Below are 18695 nucleotides of genomic sequence, written 5' to 3' on the forward strand. Positions count from 1 at the left end.
TCATCGGAAATGATTAAGTTTTTTCCCCCAGGAGATCAGTTGCTTAAAATGGCAATGCTGGGCAGCGATAAGGCTGAGAGCCCTCGAGCTGCTGCTGGACACGGGAGGCCTCCTCCCTTTGCTGGGAAGAACAAGTGCAAGGGAGCTGTGCCATCATCCACGGGATGCTCAGGAGCTGCTCTCTCACCTCACAGCCTCAGTTTTGGGATGCTGTCACACCTCGTGGCAGGAGCTCCCTGTTTGTGGTGGGGAAATCCACCCTGAGTGGGTACCCGGAGTTCAGGGACTCCCCGACAACGTTCTGACTCTCTCCCTCCCTCCAAAGGGCAGGACGCAGCACCGGAGGAGCCTCAGGCTCTGCTGTCCTTGGAGCAGGCAAAGGGATTTCCCACTTGGCACAAAACACCCCTGAAATGCCACCCCTCAAATGAAGGAAGGAGGCCCACAGGAAAGCATCCACCAAAGTCAAACAAACAAAGAGGGAGAGCTCAGCTGACACGCCCCTGGTGCATTTTGTTCTGGGTATAACTTTTATTCCGCGTTAAAAATAAAGCAGAACGTTGCTAAGAAAACCTCTGCAGAAAATTCCCAGCAGTTGGAAAGGGCACTGCCACTCCCTGGGGAGAACAGGCTGGGGAGCGTGCCACCCTCAGGCAGGCAGCCCCCTGCCCGGCTCTGCCTCCAGAAAGTGGAAAGTCCTTTCCACTTTGAAGGAAACTCGAGCTTTTTCCCCCTAATAAATGAATAATTCTGGGGAAGAGGGGCAGGATTGGAAATGAAGGCATGCACAGATGGCATGAAATCAGCCTGCCACGCTGTGTGTGGCACCCGGCGGGCTCGGGGACGCTGCGTGGGGAGCGTGGCAGGCTGGCCACCTCCACTCCCCTCCCTGCTGCCTGATCTCACGCCTGCTTGTTTATTTGCTGCCTTAATGGATTTGGCTGCAGTCCCCGCTCCCAGCGACGCACACACACCGTGCAGGAGGCTCCCGTGTCATAGTCCCACACACACAGCTGGGGAGGGGAGCCAGGCAGCAGAGGTCTGGCCCCACCTGAGGCACAGAGCAGCTCCCACAGCTCCCACTCCCTGGCACTGCAGGGATGTTGGTGCCCCCACAGCTCCCAGCGCTCTCCTCCTGCCACCTCTCAGATGAGGCCATGCCCAGGCAGGCAGTTCTGCCCCTGGCAGAGGTGAGGCTTTGCCAGGCCCTGGCACAGCTGCTGGAAATGTGGGATGCACAGGACCCTGCCCAGGGCAGGGCTGATTTCCCGGCCTTATCTGAGCATCGCAGGTTGCAGCAATGATCTGCAAGTGTGCGATTGCATTTGCCTCCTCTGGCTGCTGCTGGGCCTGGATCTCTGCAGCCAGAGGGGAGAGATGGCCAGCACAGAGCCAGGCTGGGGCTGTGCATCCCAACACACACAGCACAGCTCTTCCACCACCTTCTCCTGCCCTCCCAGACAGATCCCTGCTGCTGTGGGGACTTTGGGACGCTGCCAGAGGGAGCTGGCCCAGCGTGGGCTGTGCCTGTGCCTGTCCTGACCTGCAGCTCGTGTGTCCCAGGTGGGACGGGGGCCCCGTGCCTTCCCTGAGCCCTGCAGCCAAGCCCAGAGGGGCTGGGGTGGGCTCTGGGGGGTGCTTGGGGTGCTCTGTGCCAGCTGCTCCAGTGAACCCTCAGCAGTGCCCATGGGCTGGCCCAGCTCTGGTGCCCATGGGAGGGCCCTGGTGCCCATGGACTGGGGGCTGCCCCTGGTGCCCACGGGCTGGGGGCTGGTCTGGCCATGGTACCCAGGGCTGGGGGCTGGCCCTGGTGCCCATGATCTGGGCCTGGTGCCCATGAGCTGGGCCTGGTGCCCTTGAGCTCACTCTGGTGCCCATGAGCTGGCTCTGGTGCCCATGATCTGGCCCTGGTACCCATGAGCTCACTCTGGTGCCCATGAGCTGGCTCTGGTGCCCAGGGGTTGGGACCTGGCCCTGGTGCCCATGAGCTCACTCTGGTGCCCATGGGCTGGGGCCTGGCCTGGCCATGGTGCCCAGGGCTGGGGGCTGGCCCTGGTGCCCATGGCCTGGGGGCTGGCCCAGCTCCATTTCCCATGGGCTGGGGGCTCTGGTACCCATGGGTAGGGGGCTGGCCCAGCTCCCTGCAGGTCTCTGGGTGGATGCAGGGCAGCTGTGCAGGGTGAGAGCCTCTGGCTGTGTCCAGCCAGGCCTGCACCTCCTCACACAACACCGTCAGGGCCGCCAGGGGCCCTGTCCTGGGGAAGGGATGGGATTCAGGCCAGCTCCGGGTATTCCCACACCACCCAGCAGCTCCAGCTGCTCCCCTCACCCTCAGAGCACCTCCTGCCAGTCCCTGCTGCTGCATTTTGGGGGGCTCTGCAGCTTACACAGGGCTTTGCACTCGGGGCTGAGTACAGGAACCCTCCTGGGCTGCCCAGCCTTTGGTTCTCTGCTCCCTGGGTGCCGTGAGGTCACTTTGGGGTACCCCTGCCCTGTCTGTGTTCACCCCTGGGAGCCCTCTTGGAGTTGTGTGTCCTCCTCAGCTGGAGGAAAACGCCTCCTTCCAGCCCCTTCCTCCTGGGCTTGGCTCCCAGCAGCTCCTTTGTGTCTCCTCTCTCCTTCCTCTGCTCTTGTGCAGGGCCTTTCTGAGGGGATTATTAACCATGGCTACGGGGCCTTTGTTCAGGAGGGGCTGGAGGGGAGCCTGGAGGAGCCGGGAGGGTGGAGAGAGGAAGAACAGGAGCGGAAGGGGGGAAGGAAGGTGGGGTGGGGAAGGGGGGGGAAAGGAAGGTGACATCTGGATGTCTGTCACAAAGGAGAGCGACTTTTGGAGCAGCTGTGCGGGGGTGGCCGGGGCCCAGCGGATGCAGAGCGGTGGCAAAGCCCCAAAAAGGAGCTGGGCTGGCAAGGGTCACCCAGCCCAGGGCACAGAGAGCTCAGCATCCTGCCCTGGGGACGGCGCTGCTGCTGGCAGGGGACACCAGCAGCACCCCAGCACTCCAGGGCTGGCTTTGAGGGCTGGATTGTGGCTCACAGGGAAGGCTGTGTCCTGGCTCCTGAACCCCATCCCTTGTGCAAACTCCCTCTCCAGCTCTCCCGGAGCTCCTTTAGGCACTGCAAGGGGCTCCAAGGTCTCCTCCTGCTTCTCTTCCCCAAGCTGGACACCCTCAGCTCTCGCAGCCTGTCTGCAGAGCAGAGCTGCTGCATCCCCTGAGCATCCCTGGCACTGGTGGGACAAGGGGGAACGTGTCCCTCCCTGCACGCAGCTCCCTCGCTCCCTGCCCTGCAGCTGAATGCGGGGTGGATGGACAAGGACAGCTGGGGCACGCCTGCGAGAACCTTATCCAGCTGAGAGCCACAGCCAAGGAAGGCACGGGGAGAAGGAGCGCTCTGCTCCTCCCAGGGCTGTCACTGCATGGACATCCCGGGGCTGCAGGAGCCCCGGGCACAGAGCAGGTGCAGCCCTGGGACAGGGTGTGACAGCCACGTCCTGCCCCGGCTCACACCCGGGCTGGTCACGTCCGTGTCCCAGCCTGGGAGCGCTGCAGGCACGCAGGGAGGGCAGGATTTGGGGATGGGCGCTGATGGGGCGGCCGGGGGAAGCCAGGAGTTATTTATAAACAGTTCTTTTCCTTGGGAGCACTTCCGAGTGCATCTCCCCCAGCGGCGGCCGGAAAATGGCCTCATTGTGCTGGCGCCGGCGGGACAGGGCTGGGCACTCACCCGGGGCTGGGCACTGCCCACACAATGGGGCACAGATGGGTCCGGGGCTGGGTGGGCACTCACCCACACAATGGGGCTGAGATGGGTCCAGGGCTGGGCACTCACCCAGGGCTGGGAACTCACCCACACAATGGGGCAGAGATGGGTCCGGGGATGGGCATTCTTGGGGCAGATGATGGGTACAGGGATGGGCACTCACCCACACAATTGGGCAGATGATGGGTCTAGAGCTGGGTGGGCACTCACCCACACAATGGGGCAGAGATGGGTCCAGAGCTGGGCGCAAAATGGGGCAGAGATGGGTCCAGAGCTGGGAACTCACCCAGGGCTGGGCACTGCCCACACAATGGGGCAGATGATTGGTACAGGGCTGGGCACACAATGGGGCAGATGACGGGTCAGGCTGTTGGGTCTGGCCATGGGCTGCCCAGGGCACAATGAGTGGTTCCAGCCATGCTCATCCAGCCCTTGCCAAGCCACTGCTGCACAGAGGAGCGGCCAGGAGGAGCAGCCCTGCCCTGTGCTCCCTCTCACCCGGCTTTTCCGGCTCCCTGCTGCCGAGGAAGGGAGGAGAAGCCGGGATGGGGATGCAGCATCACTCCCTGGGCCTGCCTGCAGGGATCTCTTCCTCTGGCTGTGTCTGCAGGGCTCCCCCGGGATGGTTCATTAGGCTCATCTGCAAGAAAGCCTAATTAGAGATTAGCCCCGGGCTAAAGGCCCGGCTTTGGGGGAGCCCCTCTTGCAGGGGATCCCTTTGGAGGATTTTTGGAAGGTTCCCTGTGGAGAGGGGTGGGGGAAGCTGGGGGCTGACTGGGACGAGGCAGCGAGCAGGGCACAGCCCCACCAGGGCCCTGGGGAGCCGTGGGGCTGGGCTGGCCAGGGAGGAATTCCTTCTTGCACGACTTTCCCATGGAAGAGGACTTGTCTTTCCCAGGGCTGTCTGGCCGGGCTCCAGGAGGAGATAGATGTCCCAGCTCCCATCCAGAGCCCTCCAGGAGCACGGCGAGATCCTGCTCAGGGTGAGCGCTATGATGGAAGCTGTGGCTGCTGGGGACAGGGCTGGGCTCCCTCCCTGCAGCTCCAGCTCCTTCCTGAGGGCTCTCCCCAGCAGCCTTGGGTGTTCCCTGCCCGCGGGGTGTGCGGGATCCTTCAGCTGCCCCTCCAAGGCCAGAGGAAGAGTGAGCCACAGCGTGCTGGAGCGCAGCCCGAGCGGGGCCGGGGGATTTTCCGGAGCGGATGCGGCGCAATGAGCCATTGTTCCCTCCCGGGCTGGGCAGGGCTGTCCTGGGGGCAGCCGGGGTGAGGCAGGGCCCGGCAGGACCGTGCTGTCTGCCCCGGGCTCTGGGGGCTGCCACACGCCCTGAGATCTGCAGGGGAGGGCACCCTGGGCATGGTGCCCGCTGCTCAGGCACCTGGGAGCACACTGGGAGCACTGGGAGCACACTGGGAGCACTGAGAACAGACTGGGAGCACACTGGGAGCACTGAGAACAGACTGGGAGCACGCTGGGAGCACACTGGGAACACGGAGAGCAGACTGGGAGCACACAAGGAGCATACTGGGAGCGTTGGGAGCACACTGGGAGTGCTGGGAGCACTGGTAACATGCTGGGAGAACACTGGGAGCACTGGGAGCACACTGGGAGCACTGGAAGCGCACTGGGAGCGTTGGGAGCAACTGGGAACACAGAGAGCACACTGGGAGCACTGAGAACAGACTGGGAGCACTGAGAACAGACTGGGAGTGCACTGGGAGCACTGGGAACACACTAGGAGTGCTGGCAGCACACTGGGATCACAGGGAGCACACACAGGGAGCACATGAGAACACTGGGAGCACTGGGAACACACTGGGAGTGCACTGGGAGCACTGGAGTGACACCAGCAGGACCCACACTCCATAAATCCCCTCGGGATGTGCCCAAGGATCAAGGGAGGCAGAGCGAGACCCTGGGGCTCGGGAATCCCCCCAGGCTCCAGAGAACCCCTCAATCCTGGCACACACAATGCTCCCTGCCTCCCTCTGCTTCCAGATAAATCCAGAAGGGCTCTGGGTGAGGGCTGAGGCGTCCCCTGGCTGCAGATTTTCTGGAACGCGGGGTGAGCTCAGCTCGGTGATGGAGCCGTGATGCAGCAGCCCCGGGGCCGGGCTCGGTGCCAGCCCCGGGGCAGGGCTGCGGGAGCCGCACTCGTGCCGGGCTCTGCGCCCTCAGGGAGGGCTCGGGGGGTCCCTGATGGCAGCAGAGCCTGTGCCCAGTGAGGATGAGGAGGGCAGGGAACTCACAAGGGGAGTACACCCCGTGTGCTGCCAGCACTACACAGTGCACCCCAGATCTCCAGCAAGTGCATTAACTGGGGGCTGTCTTTGTGGGGAGGGGTCCCACCCCAGCCTGGCTGTCGGGCACCTCGGTGGGCAGCTCTGTGTCCCTGCAGAGCCCCGGGAAGGGTTTCCATCCCAAGGTTTCCCCACTCTGCTCCAGGCGAGTCACTGTCCCAGTTTGCGCTGCCACCAGGTGTCCCAGCCCCCTGTGCCTCTCTCCTGCAGGTCGGGACATCCCACCGGAATGGGAGCGGGCAGAGCTCCCCTGCATCCCTCGGATCAGCCCTGCCATGGAGCCACGATCCCCAAACGCTGCAGCCCCCGGCCCTGGTGGGAGCCCACCGGGGTACCCCGGCACGGTGGGAGCGGGGAGGGCGAGGCAGGTGCACAGCCGGGGGCAGGGAACGAGCGGAGCACGCCCAGCCCTTGGCTCGGCTCTCCTTTCCCTTCTCCTGTTTGGGAAAGCGATGAGAAACCCAAACATTACCATAAATGCTGAAAGCATCCTGACTCCGTCACTGGCGGGCGCTCCCTGGGGATGCGGCAGCGCTGCCTCGGAGCCGCAGCGCCAGACAGCGCGACAGAGCTCGGGCACGGACAGACAGACAGACACGGATGTGCTACCCCAGTCTCTGCCTTGCTCAGGGAGCCACCTGCAGGAAGGTGGCCCCGGCTCCCTCGGGGTTGGTGCCTCCCACCTCGGCCCCACGCTGGCCGGAGCCTCCTGGGCTGCTCGTGGCTTCCCCGTGGGTCATTCTGCCCCGCGCTCGCCCTCTCCTTCCTTAAAAAGCCTTGGGCTTCAGGGCTGCATTTTCCTGAGCTTGTCATCGCCGTCAGGGCAGCAGGGCAGGGCCGTCCCCTGGGGCACGGCAGAGCCAAGGCTTTGACAGCCCCACGCCCTGGCTGGGGTCCAGCAGGACGGGCAGGACCTGCTGCAGGGCTGTGAGCCATGGCCACGGCTTTATGTCCAAACCTCCTGCAGGAAACTGCTTGGCCGGGTGACCCTGGGCTGACTCTGTCCCCAGCAGGCCCAGGGGATCCTGCTGGCACGGGCAGAGCTTCCCTGTGCCAGGGCTCAGGCTGGCACAAACCCCACTCATGCATGGCCACTGTGGGGTGATGGGATCCCCCTGTGCTGTTTGGAACCAGCTTTTGGGGACTGATATCAAACCCTGCCCATCCCTGCACTGTGCCCGCTCCATCCTGGCTCCTGAACCCCATCCCTTGTGCAAACTCCCTCTCCAGCTCTCCCGGAGCTCCTTTAGGCACTGCAAGGGTCTCCAAGGTCTCCTCCTGCTTCTCTTCCACAAGCTGGACACCCCCAGCTCGCCCAGCCTGCAGAGCAGAGCTGCTGCATCCCCTGAGCATCCCTGTTGCCCCCCTCTGGGAACTGGTGGGACAAGGGGGAATGGCTTCCTACTGACAGGGGGCAGGGTTACATGGGATATTGGGGAGAAATTCCTCCCTGTGAGGGTGGGCAGATCCTGGCACAGGGTGCCCAGGGAAGCTGTGCCTGCCCCATCCCTGGGAGTGTCCAAGGCCAGGTCGCACTGGGCTTGGATCAATCTGGGATGCTGGAAAGTGTGCCTGCACCATGAGCTTTTCCTCTTTATGTAGTGATCAGGCAGATCCACTTCCACCAAGAGATCAGGGATTGCATGGACAGCCTTCATTCCGCAGTTAAAACTGCAAAAACGGATCCGGCTCGCGGTGAACGCTCCGGGCTAACGGGCGCTACTGGCCCTTTAAACCACCGCGGTGGGCGTGGCCTCTCCTGCCAGCCACACCCCCGCCGCGCCCCCGCCGCATCCTGCGAACTGACCAATGAGCGGCGAGTCCGGGCGGAGCCCCCGCCGCTGATTGGCCGCGCCCCGCACGGCGGCGGCTGCCAAGATGGCTGCGCCCATGGCGGAGGGGCCCCGCGGCTGAGCTGCCGTACGGCCCCGCGGGGACCATGGACGTGCTGTTCGCGCTGCTCCGCGGGCTGCGCCTGCTGCTCGACCTGCTGCTGCTGGTGCTCGACCTCAACTTCTTCCTGGTGTCCTCGCTGGTGTCCGCGCTGCTCTGGCTGCTGGCCGCGGCCTCCAGCCTGCCCGCGGCCGCGGCCGCCGCGGCGGTGGCGTGCTGGGATGCGCTGGTGCTGGTGCGCGGCTGCTGCGGGGCCATGGAGGGCATGCGGGCGGCCGGGCACCTGGTGTCGCACCTGGCGTCGCACCTGGCGCTGCGGGGCCGGGAGCTGGTGCAGCGCGGGCTGGGCGCCGTGCTGGGCTGCGGGCAGGCGCTGGGCCGGCAGCTGTGCGAGGCGCTGGCCATCGGCTCCAGCCTGCTGATGTACCTGGCCAACAGCCTGGTGAACGTGTGTCTCATCGGCACGCAGAACCTCTTCACGCTGCTCGCCGCCCTCTGGGACTCGCTGGCCGGGCCCGTGATCAGGCTGGCCGAGCTGCTGGCCGCCTTCCTGGCGCACGTGTCCAGCGGCGCCATCGCCGTGTCCATCCTGCTGTGGTCGCCCTGCCAGATGGCCTTCGAGCTGCTCTGCTCCGCCACCGACCTCTTCATCAGCGTCTTCTTCGTCAACGTCTACGGCCTGGGCTTGCTGCTGCTCATCGTGCTGGTCAGCGCCTTCGCCTTCAACCCCGGGCTGCTGTGGACGCTGACGGGATACCTGCTGGGCCACCTGCACACGCTGCCCTCGCTGCGCCGCCTGCACAGGGACGTCTGGCGCCTCTACCAGGTGGCCGTGCTCACCCTGGGAGTGGCCGTCACCTCGCAGCCCTGGCGCAGGCTGGTGGACTGGATCCAGCAGGTGACCAACTGGAGCCAGGGGGGCAGGATGGGCAACCAGGGCAGCGAGCAGCGACGCGCCGTGGGTGCCCCCAGAGCCCCGGCCGCCGACAGGGTGACGCTGGGCCAGCTGCTGGCCGGGCTGGAGGAGCAGCTGGATGCAGAGCAGGGGCCGCAGCCACGGCCTGCTCTGAACCGTGCTGGGGCAGGGCAGCGCCCCCAGACAGCCAGGGAGGAGCCAGGCACGTCCTGGTGGAGATCCCCAAGGAAGCAGCAGCGGAACGCCGAGGGAGACCCCAACAACGACCCCTGGGTGCTGCTGAAGGAGCAGGAGGAGCGTAAGAAGTGTGTCATCTGCCAGGACCAGACCAAGACAGTCCTGCTGCTGCCCTGCAGGCACCTGTGCCTGTGCCAGGAGTGCACAGAGGTGCTCCTGCAGCAGGACATCTACCAGCGCAACTGCCCCCTGTGCCGCCAGGTGATCCTGCAGACCCTCAACGTCTACCTGTGAGCCCACAGGGGGGGCTTGGGCTGTTTTTCCCAGGAAGTCAAGAGCACCCCTGTCTGCACTTCCCAGGGCTGCCTTGAGCAGCTTCCAAAGAACTGTGGATGGTGCTGGAAGGGCAGAACACTGTGGGGTGGCTGCTGGTCACATTTGCTGCCTAACTAGGTTGTAGCTCTTGCTAGCAAGCACAATACTGATCTCTGCAGCGGGCTGGAAGAGTTACCTGGTTTTTTGTTGACGACTTTTGCTGTTTCAGGGCCTGTTGCCTCGAGCCTGCAGCCTGAGATCCAAAGCAGAGCGCAGAGAAATGCTCTGGTCCCTCCTAGCCAAAGCTGATGGAAGGTTACAGGCTGTGCCCTCCTGGCAGTCACAGGGGCTGGTGCAAGACAAGGGATGTTTTTTTTCCCAAGGTTTCACTAGAAAATTACCTGGCAGGCTGCATCCAGGCCTGGAGGAGCTCCATGGGAAAAGGGAGGAGTGCTCTGTTTGCAAAGGAGAGCCAGGAGCACACTCGAGTTGTTTAGTGTTTGCTGAACCTGGCTCTCAGCTGGAGAACGGGTTTTGGGGTACTCCATCCCCCCAGGGCTTTGCTTTTTGAGGGATCTCTCTTGCCAGGACAGCGTGGAGCTGTGATGGACCCTGCAGAGCTCAGTGCTGCTGCTGCTTCCACGCATCACCTATGCAAGACTAGCAAGCACACAGCAGGTTACCTGCACGGGGGGGCTGCAGGGATCACTGCTCCTCCTGCAGGGCTGCTGCTGCTGCCTGGGGAGCTGAGGAGTGGCCCCCAGGCAGTGCTCCCAGCCCTGGCAGCAGCAGCAGCAGCCCAGCATTGAGCCAAGGCTGGAGAATCCTCTCCAAACCCCACACATCTGCAGGCTAAGAGTGCCGTGGAGCAGGGAGGGTCACTCCAGAGCTTGCTGGCTCCTTCCCACGCTGGGCTGGCTAGAGGGAGGAACTCTTTACGAGAAGAGGGAGCACCCCAAAGCTCTTGGGAGCTCACAGACATTCCAGCTCCAGGCACAGTTTCTGCACATCCACGCTGTGGATCTGCAGCTGTGTGTGGAGCAGTACCAGGACCATGGCTAGCTGGGATTGGGGTGGGGCTGTACCTTTGTTTTGTCTCGTTGTCTGTCACCAGTGTAGTTACTTCCAATCAGAGGCGTCCCCTGGAGTCCAAGGTGTCCATCCCATCCTGAGGTGGCTCAGCCCAGCTTGGGCAACCAGCACCATTCCAAGAAATTGCTGGGCTGCAGGAGGGCCTTGCACGTAAAAGCTTTTCCTTTCCCAGCTGCTTGCCTGAGGTCAGCCACACGCCACAGCCAATTTTGGCTGGAGCCAGAGCAGAGAGAGCCTTGACTCTGGACTGCAAGCCAAGAGCCTGAGGGCAGCTGGCATGCTTCTCCTTCTGTTTTCCTTCTTGATTAGCAATTTACGCCAAAACAGAGGCAGCAGAGAGGCCAGGCTGTGCTGGGAGATGCCTCTGAGCTGCAAAGCTGAGCTCTAGCAAGGAGCTGTCCTCTTGTTGAGTGGCTTTGCTCAGAAAGGCCCTGCCAGGCGTGGTTGCGCCCCCATTTCCTGGGAGCTGGAAGGATTCCTGGCCCAGCCAGGCTCCTGAGCACTGATGGGTGTTAGAAGGGCTCTCAGCTGCCTCCACTCCACTTCAAGGAGATGCAGAGCTCCCCATTGCTCCAGCTCTTGTCCCTGTGCCTCCCCACTCACCTGCCTCATTCAGCTGCCACCAACACTTGTGAGCAGCCAAACCCTCACCAGAGGAGAGTGAGCCCAGGCTCTGCCTGTCCCAGGCACCTGCAGGGGGGTCAGGGAGCTGCAGCTGGGGTCACTCAGAGTGGGACTGTGGCCCTGCTCCACAGGCAGCAGCATTCCCTTGGGACCAGCTCATGGATCAGGGGGTGCAATGTTCCCTCCATGAGTTACAGGCTGGAGGGGAAAGGACACCTCCCCAGAAGTGCAGTTTGTTCCCTTAACCCCTTTTTTTTATATTATTATTATTATAGCAGTCACGCTTGTTTGTTTAGGGCCTGTTTGCTGTTTATAAGAGAAGGCTTTGCCTTAAGTTTAACTCTTTGCACTATGGACTAGATACTGAGCAGATTAAAATCTCCTTTACCAAGAGCTGGCTGCTGCCTCATTCTTGGGAATGGATTTTTTTTGGGGAATTGTGTGTTTGTGTCTCCTTTATCCAGCCCTGGGCTCCAAGGAAAGCTCAGGGGTGTTTGATCCCACCCAGGCTCAGGGGTGTTTGCCCCCACAAAAGCAGTGCTGTGGGATGCCCTGGAGCCAAGGAAAACCCAGCACCCAGGAGATGAATTCACACCCAAACCCACTCTGGGTGGGCTCCTCAGAGCTGGCAGCCCCCAACTCCTGCTCTGCCAACCCAGGTGAGAGGAGATGGCTGTGAATACACCACACCAGGGGACAGGGAGGAGAGGCTGGGGGCTCCCAGTGTGTTCCAGGCTGGCAGGAACGTGCTGGGACATGTTCCTTCCTGTTCCTGCACATTTCTGCTGCCTCAGACTGTCCCTGGGATGGAGGCAGGGCTGGGTCTTGCCTTGCAGAAAGGCTCAGGGTTACCCTGATGCATTTTCTGCACAAGGAGCCGCTCCCTGGCTCGGGTCTGAGCTCCTGGCAGGTTGCTTTGTGTTTCTAAGCTCTCTCTGCTTCCCCAGCATCCTCATAAATTGTTTGGGAAAATGGCTCGGGACCCTGATGGGCAGAGACTGCAGGAGTCCTGGCCTGCCCTGGCAAAGGGGCTCGTTTCAATCAGGATGGGAACCAGGAGAGGGGAGGCCAGAAAGAGGCAGAGATGTGCTCAGGCACAGGGAGCAGGGCAGTGCTGGCAGATGTGTGATAACTGGGCAAATGATGCACTTCTCGTGCCCCTAGGGTGTGACCCGAGGCTGCCTGGGCACCTGGGGAGGCTGCAGAGGGGCAGGAGGGTGGGATCAGCAGGGGGATGGCACAGGGAACGTGCCCTGCCCTGCCCAGGCCGCTCTCCCAGCCCGGCAGCCCCGGCAGGGGATGGGGAGGCTGCTCGGCCCCCTCGGGCCACTGCAGCGCAGCTTTCCCAGCGAGGACAGGATGTGCAGGACACGGCCGTCCCCCGGGAGCCATCCTGCACACGCTTGGCTCCATCTCTGCTCGAGCAGCCGGCCATTGCAGGGGGAAAATGCAACCAGCTCTGTGCTAATGGATAAACTCCCTGAGCCCTGCCTGCCCTGGCACTTCGGGTCTGCGCCACTCCAGAACAGAAAATTTGGGGTCCTTGGGGTATTCCCTGCTACTGAACATGCTTGGGAAGCTCCCACACAGCCCAGCAGGCTGCTCTCAGCTCATCAAAGCGCTCAGACCCTTCCCCAAGGAGGGAGGAGGTGATGCTGCCGGGTGCCCCTGGTTCAGGAGCGCTGGGGTGGTCGGCGCTGAAAGCAGGAGCCCCCAGGCGCTGGGAAAATCCCTTTGTCATCCCAGCTGCGTCTCCCGGTCCCCAATGAGCGGCTCGGCACAGCCTGGGGACAGGAGGCACAGATGGGCACAGCGGGAGCGGCGATGATTCCCGGCCCGCAGGGAGGGAGGGAGCAGCTGAGCAGCAGCGGCAGAACCGCGGGGAGCCTTTGGGATGCCGCGGGAACCAGCCTGGGCTCTCATTAGTGAGGCAGCACAGGGAGCAGCATCAGCGGCACGGGCTCAGCAGCGACCCCGCAGCCTCAGGGACACCGAGGGCACCCAGGCCAGAGCAGCGAGCTCGGTTCTGGGGACAGCAGAGTTCCCAATGTCTCAGTAAGATGAGACTCTCCTGCCCCTTTGAGCAGCAGGATTTGATCAGCACCTCCCACCCCTGCTCACAGGGATGGGTCTGATCCTTCATTCTCCTGGATGCCTCTCCAGGACATGGGGTTATCCCAAGGACATCCTGAAGGAGCCGGTGTCTGCTCTCCTTTTTTTGAGCCTTTGTTTGGGTCATTTTCCTGCCCAGCCCACCCCCATGTGAGCAGGATTGTCCCTCCCCTGCCATTCCCAGGTTAAGGGTGTCCTTACCAGCTCAGCAGTCCTGGAGATGTCTGGGAGTGTTCCCTGCACCTCGGCAGTGATGGGGCCTCTGAACTGGGCCATAACCAAAATTTGGGTGGAGCAGGAGCCCTCCAAGCCACCCTTCCATGCCCTGACACCACGTGCAGCTGTAGGATCTCAAACATGATCCAGTGATTTCTTTAATCTCTGGTGCCTGCTGACCCCCTCAGGTGACCTTGCAGTGCCAAGGACACGAGTGCTGCTCTGGAAAGAGGTGCTGACATTTATTTCTGTTGCTAAAAACCCACAAAGCAGCCACAAAACCCTCAAAAGAAGCAACAAAACGACCCAACTGCTGCCTCTGTCAGCTGCACTCAGCACCTGAGGGCTCAGCCTGGCTCTTATATAGCTCCTCTCTCAGCCTGGCTGAGGGATGCTGGCCCCTCCCTGGCCTGGGCTCTGCTGGGGCAGGGTCTCCAAGCTCTCCTAACTCGGGGAAGCTGGCAGAGCTCATCAAAAGCACCTGGAGTTTCCTAGGAGCTTGTCAAAGTCTCTGGTGGCCTCCTTTTCCTTTCCTTTTCCTTTTCCTTTTCCTTATCCTCGCTAGGCAGCAGCAGACACTCTCAGGGGACCCCCTGATCCCAAAGTGCCCACACAGCCAAGAGCACCCCAAAGGCAGCAGAGCCCAGGAGCTGCCGTGGCTGCCAGTGCTGATCCTGCTCCCCCACATCGAGACAGGGACCAGGGAATGCTCCCAGCCCCCACACACCTCGTGCAGAAAATTCCCTTTCCTCCTCCCAGCATAGCCATCGATCTGCTCTGCGGCGCTGTTTGCCCCCTGAGCAGCTCTGCTTGCACAAAAATCCATCTCCAACCCAAACAGACATTCTGCTGCAACCCCATCCTAGGGCTGCCCTGCAGCAGAGACCCCCTGCCCCCCAAAAGGGACACCCAGGTCCCCATGGGCTGGGGGTGGCCCGGGCAGGCTGCAGTGATGTGCCCATGGTCCTCAATGCTGGACTAGGGTGGCACTGGGTGGCACTTGGTGTCCCCACGGCTGGTGCCAGCTGCTGGTGAGCAGGGACAGGGGTTTGCCCATCCTGACGGGCACAGCTGGGGGCAATGGGGGATCTGGGGCAGGGCAGGGGTGGCTGTCTGGCTGTGGTCGGGTTCCTGGGCTGGGCACGGCCAGGAGAGGAGCCGGTCCCAGCTGGCACCCCACAGTCGGGCAGGGCAGCGTCCCAAGCCCATTAAGGGGTTCGGCCGCTGGCCAAGAGCCCCCTCCCCGGCTTGGTCCCCTCAGGGACCTATTTTGGGCAAGGAATGAGGAAGCTCTTCATTACCCTGCTAAAAATAGCGACCTTTCCCAGCGGCGGGTCACCGCTTTCACACTGGGGCGGGGGGCTCGGCCAGCCCCGTTCGGGGACCCACGGCCACTCCCGGAGCCATGGCTCTGCTCCCCCCGGACAATCCACTATCCCCGGGGTGGCCCTGGCAGCTTGGGGACCCTCCCATCCTCCGGGGCTCGGTTCTCGGGGAGCCCCGGGGGCGCTCCCGAGGCTCGGGGAGTGCCGGGGGCGGTCGCAGCGCCGCGCTCACCGCTCCAGGACGCCGATGCCATCTAGCGGCTCTCGCTGGCCCTGCGGGGACATCCCGACACGGTGGCCCCGGCCCGGACTCCCGGGCAGGGCTGCGCAGCCCCCTCGGGGCGCAGGAGGCAGGCGGCACAGGCGGAGCTGAGCATCCTTTATTGAGGGGAGGGATGGGGCACGACCCCCGGCACCGGCTCCAGGCCACCCAGCCCGGCTTGCCCTGCCCTGGGGGTGCCCGAAACAACAGCGAGCTGCTCCAGGGGTGTTCCACCACCCTCGCCATGGCACAGGGAGCGTTTCTGTGCCCGAGCAGGGCAGGGGTGCTGCTCTCGGGGAAGGGTGCCGAGGGCGAGCTCAGGCGAACACGGCGGAGTTTTGCCAGTAGGAGTAGACGAGGAAGCCGGTGAAGGTGCTGTCCGTCTTGACGCTGGCGTAGAAGCCGATGTAGTCCCCCACGCCCACCTGCACCCACACCTCGTCCTCGGGCTCCAGGCGGACCAGGGTGCCCCCCGAGAGCGAGGTGGGCTTGGGCCAGTTGCCGTAGTACTGGAAGAAGGAGGCGATGGAGTGCCCGTTCTTCATGATGTCGAACTGCAGGCTGGTGCGGTACACGGTGGCGTGCACGGCGAAGTAATAGAGGCCGGGCACCTCGCAGGTGAACTTGCCCGTGGCAGGGTCGTAGTGGCCCTGCTCGTTGATGAGCACCACGTCGAAGAGGATGGGCTGGTCGGCCAGGGGAGGGCTGCGGGACTCGGAGCGCTTGGCGCTGAAGGCGGAGCGAGGAGCGACAGCGCACTCGCCCTGGGCTCCCTTCTCACCGTGCAGCCCATCCACGCCGGGGCTGCCCATCTCCCCGCGGGGACCTGGCACTCCTGGGGCGGGCAGAGGGGACACAGAGTCACCACAGAGCTCCTCCATCCCTCCTGCCCAATCCCAATTTCATCAATTCCCTGCCACACCTGGGCACCGTGTGGGGAAGCAGCACGAGCGGGGAGGACTGGGTGGGTAAATTTTGCTCAGCATCAGCAAATCGTTGGAGAAACCCTCACAGGTTGAGGGAAAGCAGGAATGACGCAATTCCTGGTGGTCTCTCCTAAAGCAGGGCTGGGAGAGAAGGGTGGCATCGGGGATGGGCACAAATGCAGCCTCACCAGTGACAAGGAGCTGCTGCCTTTTGCAGAAACACAGGGGCACCACAGACCGGGCCAAGGGGTGGTGGTGGCATGGGAAGGGCACTTCTGCAGGATTCATTCTCCATTTGGCAGTTGTGCCAGCATGCAGGACTCACCCCCTGGCATGGGGTGCTCCCCATGGGCAGGGAATGGCAAATCCCCCTCCCCAGCTGGGATCTCTCCTTTCTTACCAGGAGGGCCCATGTCGCCCTTCTCCCCCGGCATGCCCATGGCTCCATCCCGGCCGTCCCGTCCGTCTCTGCCTGGCAAACCCTGCCCCCCGTGCAGGCCCGGGGTCCCTGGGATGCCCGGCTGCCCCGAGCACAGCCCAGGGATCTTGTTGTCTTCGATCTGCAAGGAGCTGCCGATGAGCCCCAGGACGAGGAGGAGGAAGAGCTGCTTCATCTTGTCCTGGAGGGGGCAGAGAAGGATCACAGCACTGGGGACCACAGTGAGGAGGGTTGGGAGTGCTTGGCAGGGAGTGTGGGGGGTCAGCAGGGGACATTCCCCCCTTTTTTCCCCCTTTATTTTTTGGGCTGTTCCCCTCAGCGAGGCCCTGGTGCTGCCTGCACCTGCCACAGCATCCCCACAGCCTCCCCACATGTGCCACCACAGCGTCACCATGTGCCACCACAGCATCCCTGTGTGCCACCACAGCATCCCTGTGTGCCACCACAGCATCCCCATGTGCCACCACAGCATCCCTGTGTGCCACCACAGCATCCCTGTGTGCCACCACAGCATCCCCAGTGCCACCACAGCATCCCCACGTGTGCCACCACAGCATCCCCACGTGTGCCACCACAGCATCCCCATGGCCTGAGTGCCACCACAGCATCCCTGTCACCCAGATCCCACTGTGTGCCACCACAGCATCCCCAAGTGTGCCACCCAGCTCCCACAGCCCGGCCCACCGTGTGCCAACACTGGCCATGTGTCCTATAGCTCCGTGTGCATCACAGCTTCCGTGTGCCATCGCAGCTCGCTGGGGAGCCCCTGAGCCAGCCAGGAGACGGGGGGTTTAGGGCCCGGGTGGCGTGGTCGTGTGGGGTGGGGTTTGGTGGCCTGCCGCCGGCCAGCTCTGGGGAAGGCAGGGGATTTAGGGCTGGTGAGCCTGGGGTGGGGTTGTTGCCTCTGCGGCGGCAGCTCGGGGAGCGCGGGGCTGTGCCCGGCCCTGCCCTTGGCAGCATCCCGGCCGCTCCGCTCCACCCCCGGCCGGCTGCAGCATCCCCGGGACCACCCCCGGCCGTGCCGGGACCACCCCCCTGCCCGCGCTGCCCCCAGCCCTTCCCCAGCGAGGGCTGAGCCCCGGGGCCAGCGCTGGCCCCATCCCCGCGGCCGTGACCCAGAAAAGCGGCTCTCTTCCCCCTCCACGATGGCAACAAAGAGGAAAAGGAGGAGAAAAGGAGGAGAGAAGCGTCTCCCCTCCGCCCAGGCGCCGGAGCAGGAAGGCAGGGAGTCGCAGCTGGCCCCGGCTGGGTGTCCCCACTCACTGCGGTCCCTCGGCTCCTGTCCCGGGGCTCACCTCGCTGCTCACCGCTGCTGTGCAAGGGCTGAGGCTCTGCCTGGCCACTTGGCTCTGACGAAGGCCCTAAGAGAGGCAGCCTCTCCCCCCCCCCTCCTCCTCCCCACGTCTCTCCTCCCAAACTCCAAAGGAAATCAAGGGCCTTGGGAGCCAAAAGCTACAAGACAAGGGGAAAAAGAAAAATAATCCCATGGTGTCGGAAGTGTTGTAAGCAGGGGGAAGGGAGAGCGCTGCAAACAGCCCGGCTGAGGGACAGGAGGCACAGGCTGGGCACGGCTGGGCAGCAGGGTGGAGGGGAGGAAAACAGGGAGAACAGGCAGCAGAGGGAAAGGAAGCAAGGTAAAGGCTGAGGGAGGGAAATCCAGCAAGGCAGAGAGAGATGGAGTGGCAGAAAGAGGAGGGAGCTCTCAGGGTGTGCGGGTGCAGCAGAGCTGAGGCCAAGGCATGGCAGAACACACCGTGCCTGGCAGTGCCAGCCCTGGGAGCACGCAGGGGAAGCCGCAGGATCCATCTGGGCAGTCCCAGCACGTTGGGCTGAGCGTGCAGGGCAGGTGGGAGGGCGGGCAGAGCAGGCTGTGCCCGTGCCAGCAGGCAGGGCTGGCCCTGGGGACGCCGGGCACGCGGCGAAGCTTTCGAGGCGCTCCCAGCCTGCCTTTAACTCGTTCCAGCGCCGGGTGCGGCCAAGGGACACGGTCACACGCTGGCCAGAGGGGCGGGCCTGAGGCTGGGGATGTCCCTGGGCCCGGCAGCAGCTGGGACAGGCAGGGACAGAGGGAGCTGGGTGGGGATGGCAGGTCCCGGCTGGGCACAGGGGCAGAGCTGGCACAAGTGGGTCCTGAGCCCAGTGACCCCAGCCAGGCTGGGGATTTCTCCACATGCTCAGGGCAGTGGGAAACACGATGGCATTGCTGGCCCTGTCCTCCCCGTGCCAGAGCCTGCAGTGGAGCTGGGGACGCTGCCAAATGTTCCTTCCAGACCTGGATACCCACGGCCAGGCTGGGTGGTGGCAGGGTGTGAAGGGAGTGTTGTTTTTGGCCAGCTGGACG

General features: G+C 63.5%; 2 protein-coding genes across 2 annotated transcripts; one reads left to right on the forward strand and one right to left on the reverse strand.

The window, feature by feature from the left end:
* Positions 1-7930: 7930 nt before the first annotated feature.
* On the forward strand, positions 7931-11467 carry RNF26 (ring finger protein 26). The gene has a single exon (XM_064732131.1). It carries the CDS (start codon positions 7997-7999, stop codon positions 9335-9337), a length of 1341 nt encoding a protein of 446 aa, XP_064588201.1. The 5' UTR covers positions 7931-7996; the 3' UTR covers positions 9338-11467.
* Positions 11468-15092: 3625 nt separating this feature from the next.
* On the reverse strand, positions 15093-18248 carry C1QTNF5 (C1q and TNF related 5). The gene is made up of 4 exons (XM_064732030.1): positions 18108-18248; positions 17650-17806; positions 16316-16535; positions 15093-15824 (listed from the first exon to the last, which is right to left on the reverse strand). Exons 3-4 carry the CDS (start codon positions 16527-16529, stop codon positions 15307-15309), a joined length of 732 nt encoding a protein of 243 aa, XP_064588100.1. The 5' UTR covers positions 16530-16535; positions 17650-17806; positions 18108-18248; the 3' UTR covers positions 15093-15306.
* Positions 18249-18695: the final 447 nt, after the last annotated feature.

This window comes from Zonotrichia leucophrys, chromosome 24 (assembly GCF_028769735.1).
Source record: "Zonotrichia leucophrys gambelii isolate GWCS_2022_RI chromosome 24, RI_Zleu_2.0, whole genome shotgun sequence".
In the NCBI taxonomy this organism is placed as follows: Eukaryota; Metazoa; Chordata; class Aves; order Passeriformes; family Passerellidae; genus Zonotrichia; species Zonotrichia leucophrys.

Coding starts and splice junctions, on each gene's coding strand:
- C1QTNF5 (XM_064732030.1), bottom strand. CDS start 16,529: ATGAAGCAGCTCTTCCTCCTCCTCGTCCTGGGGCTCATCGGCAGCTCC. Junction 15,825..16,315: donor GGGCGACATGGGCCCTCCTG/GTAAGAAAGGAG, acceptor TGCCCGCCCCAG/GAGTGCCAGGTCCCCGCGGG.
- RNF26 (XM_064732131.1), top strand. CDS start 7,997: ATGGACGTGCTGTTCGCGCTGCTCCGCGGGCTGCGCCTGCTGCTCGAC.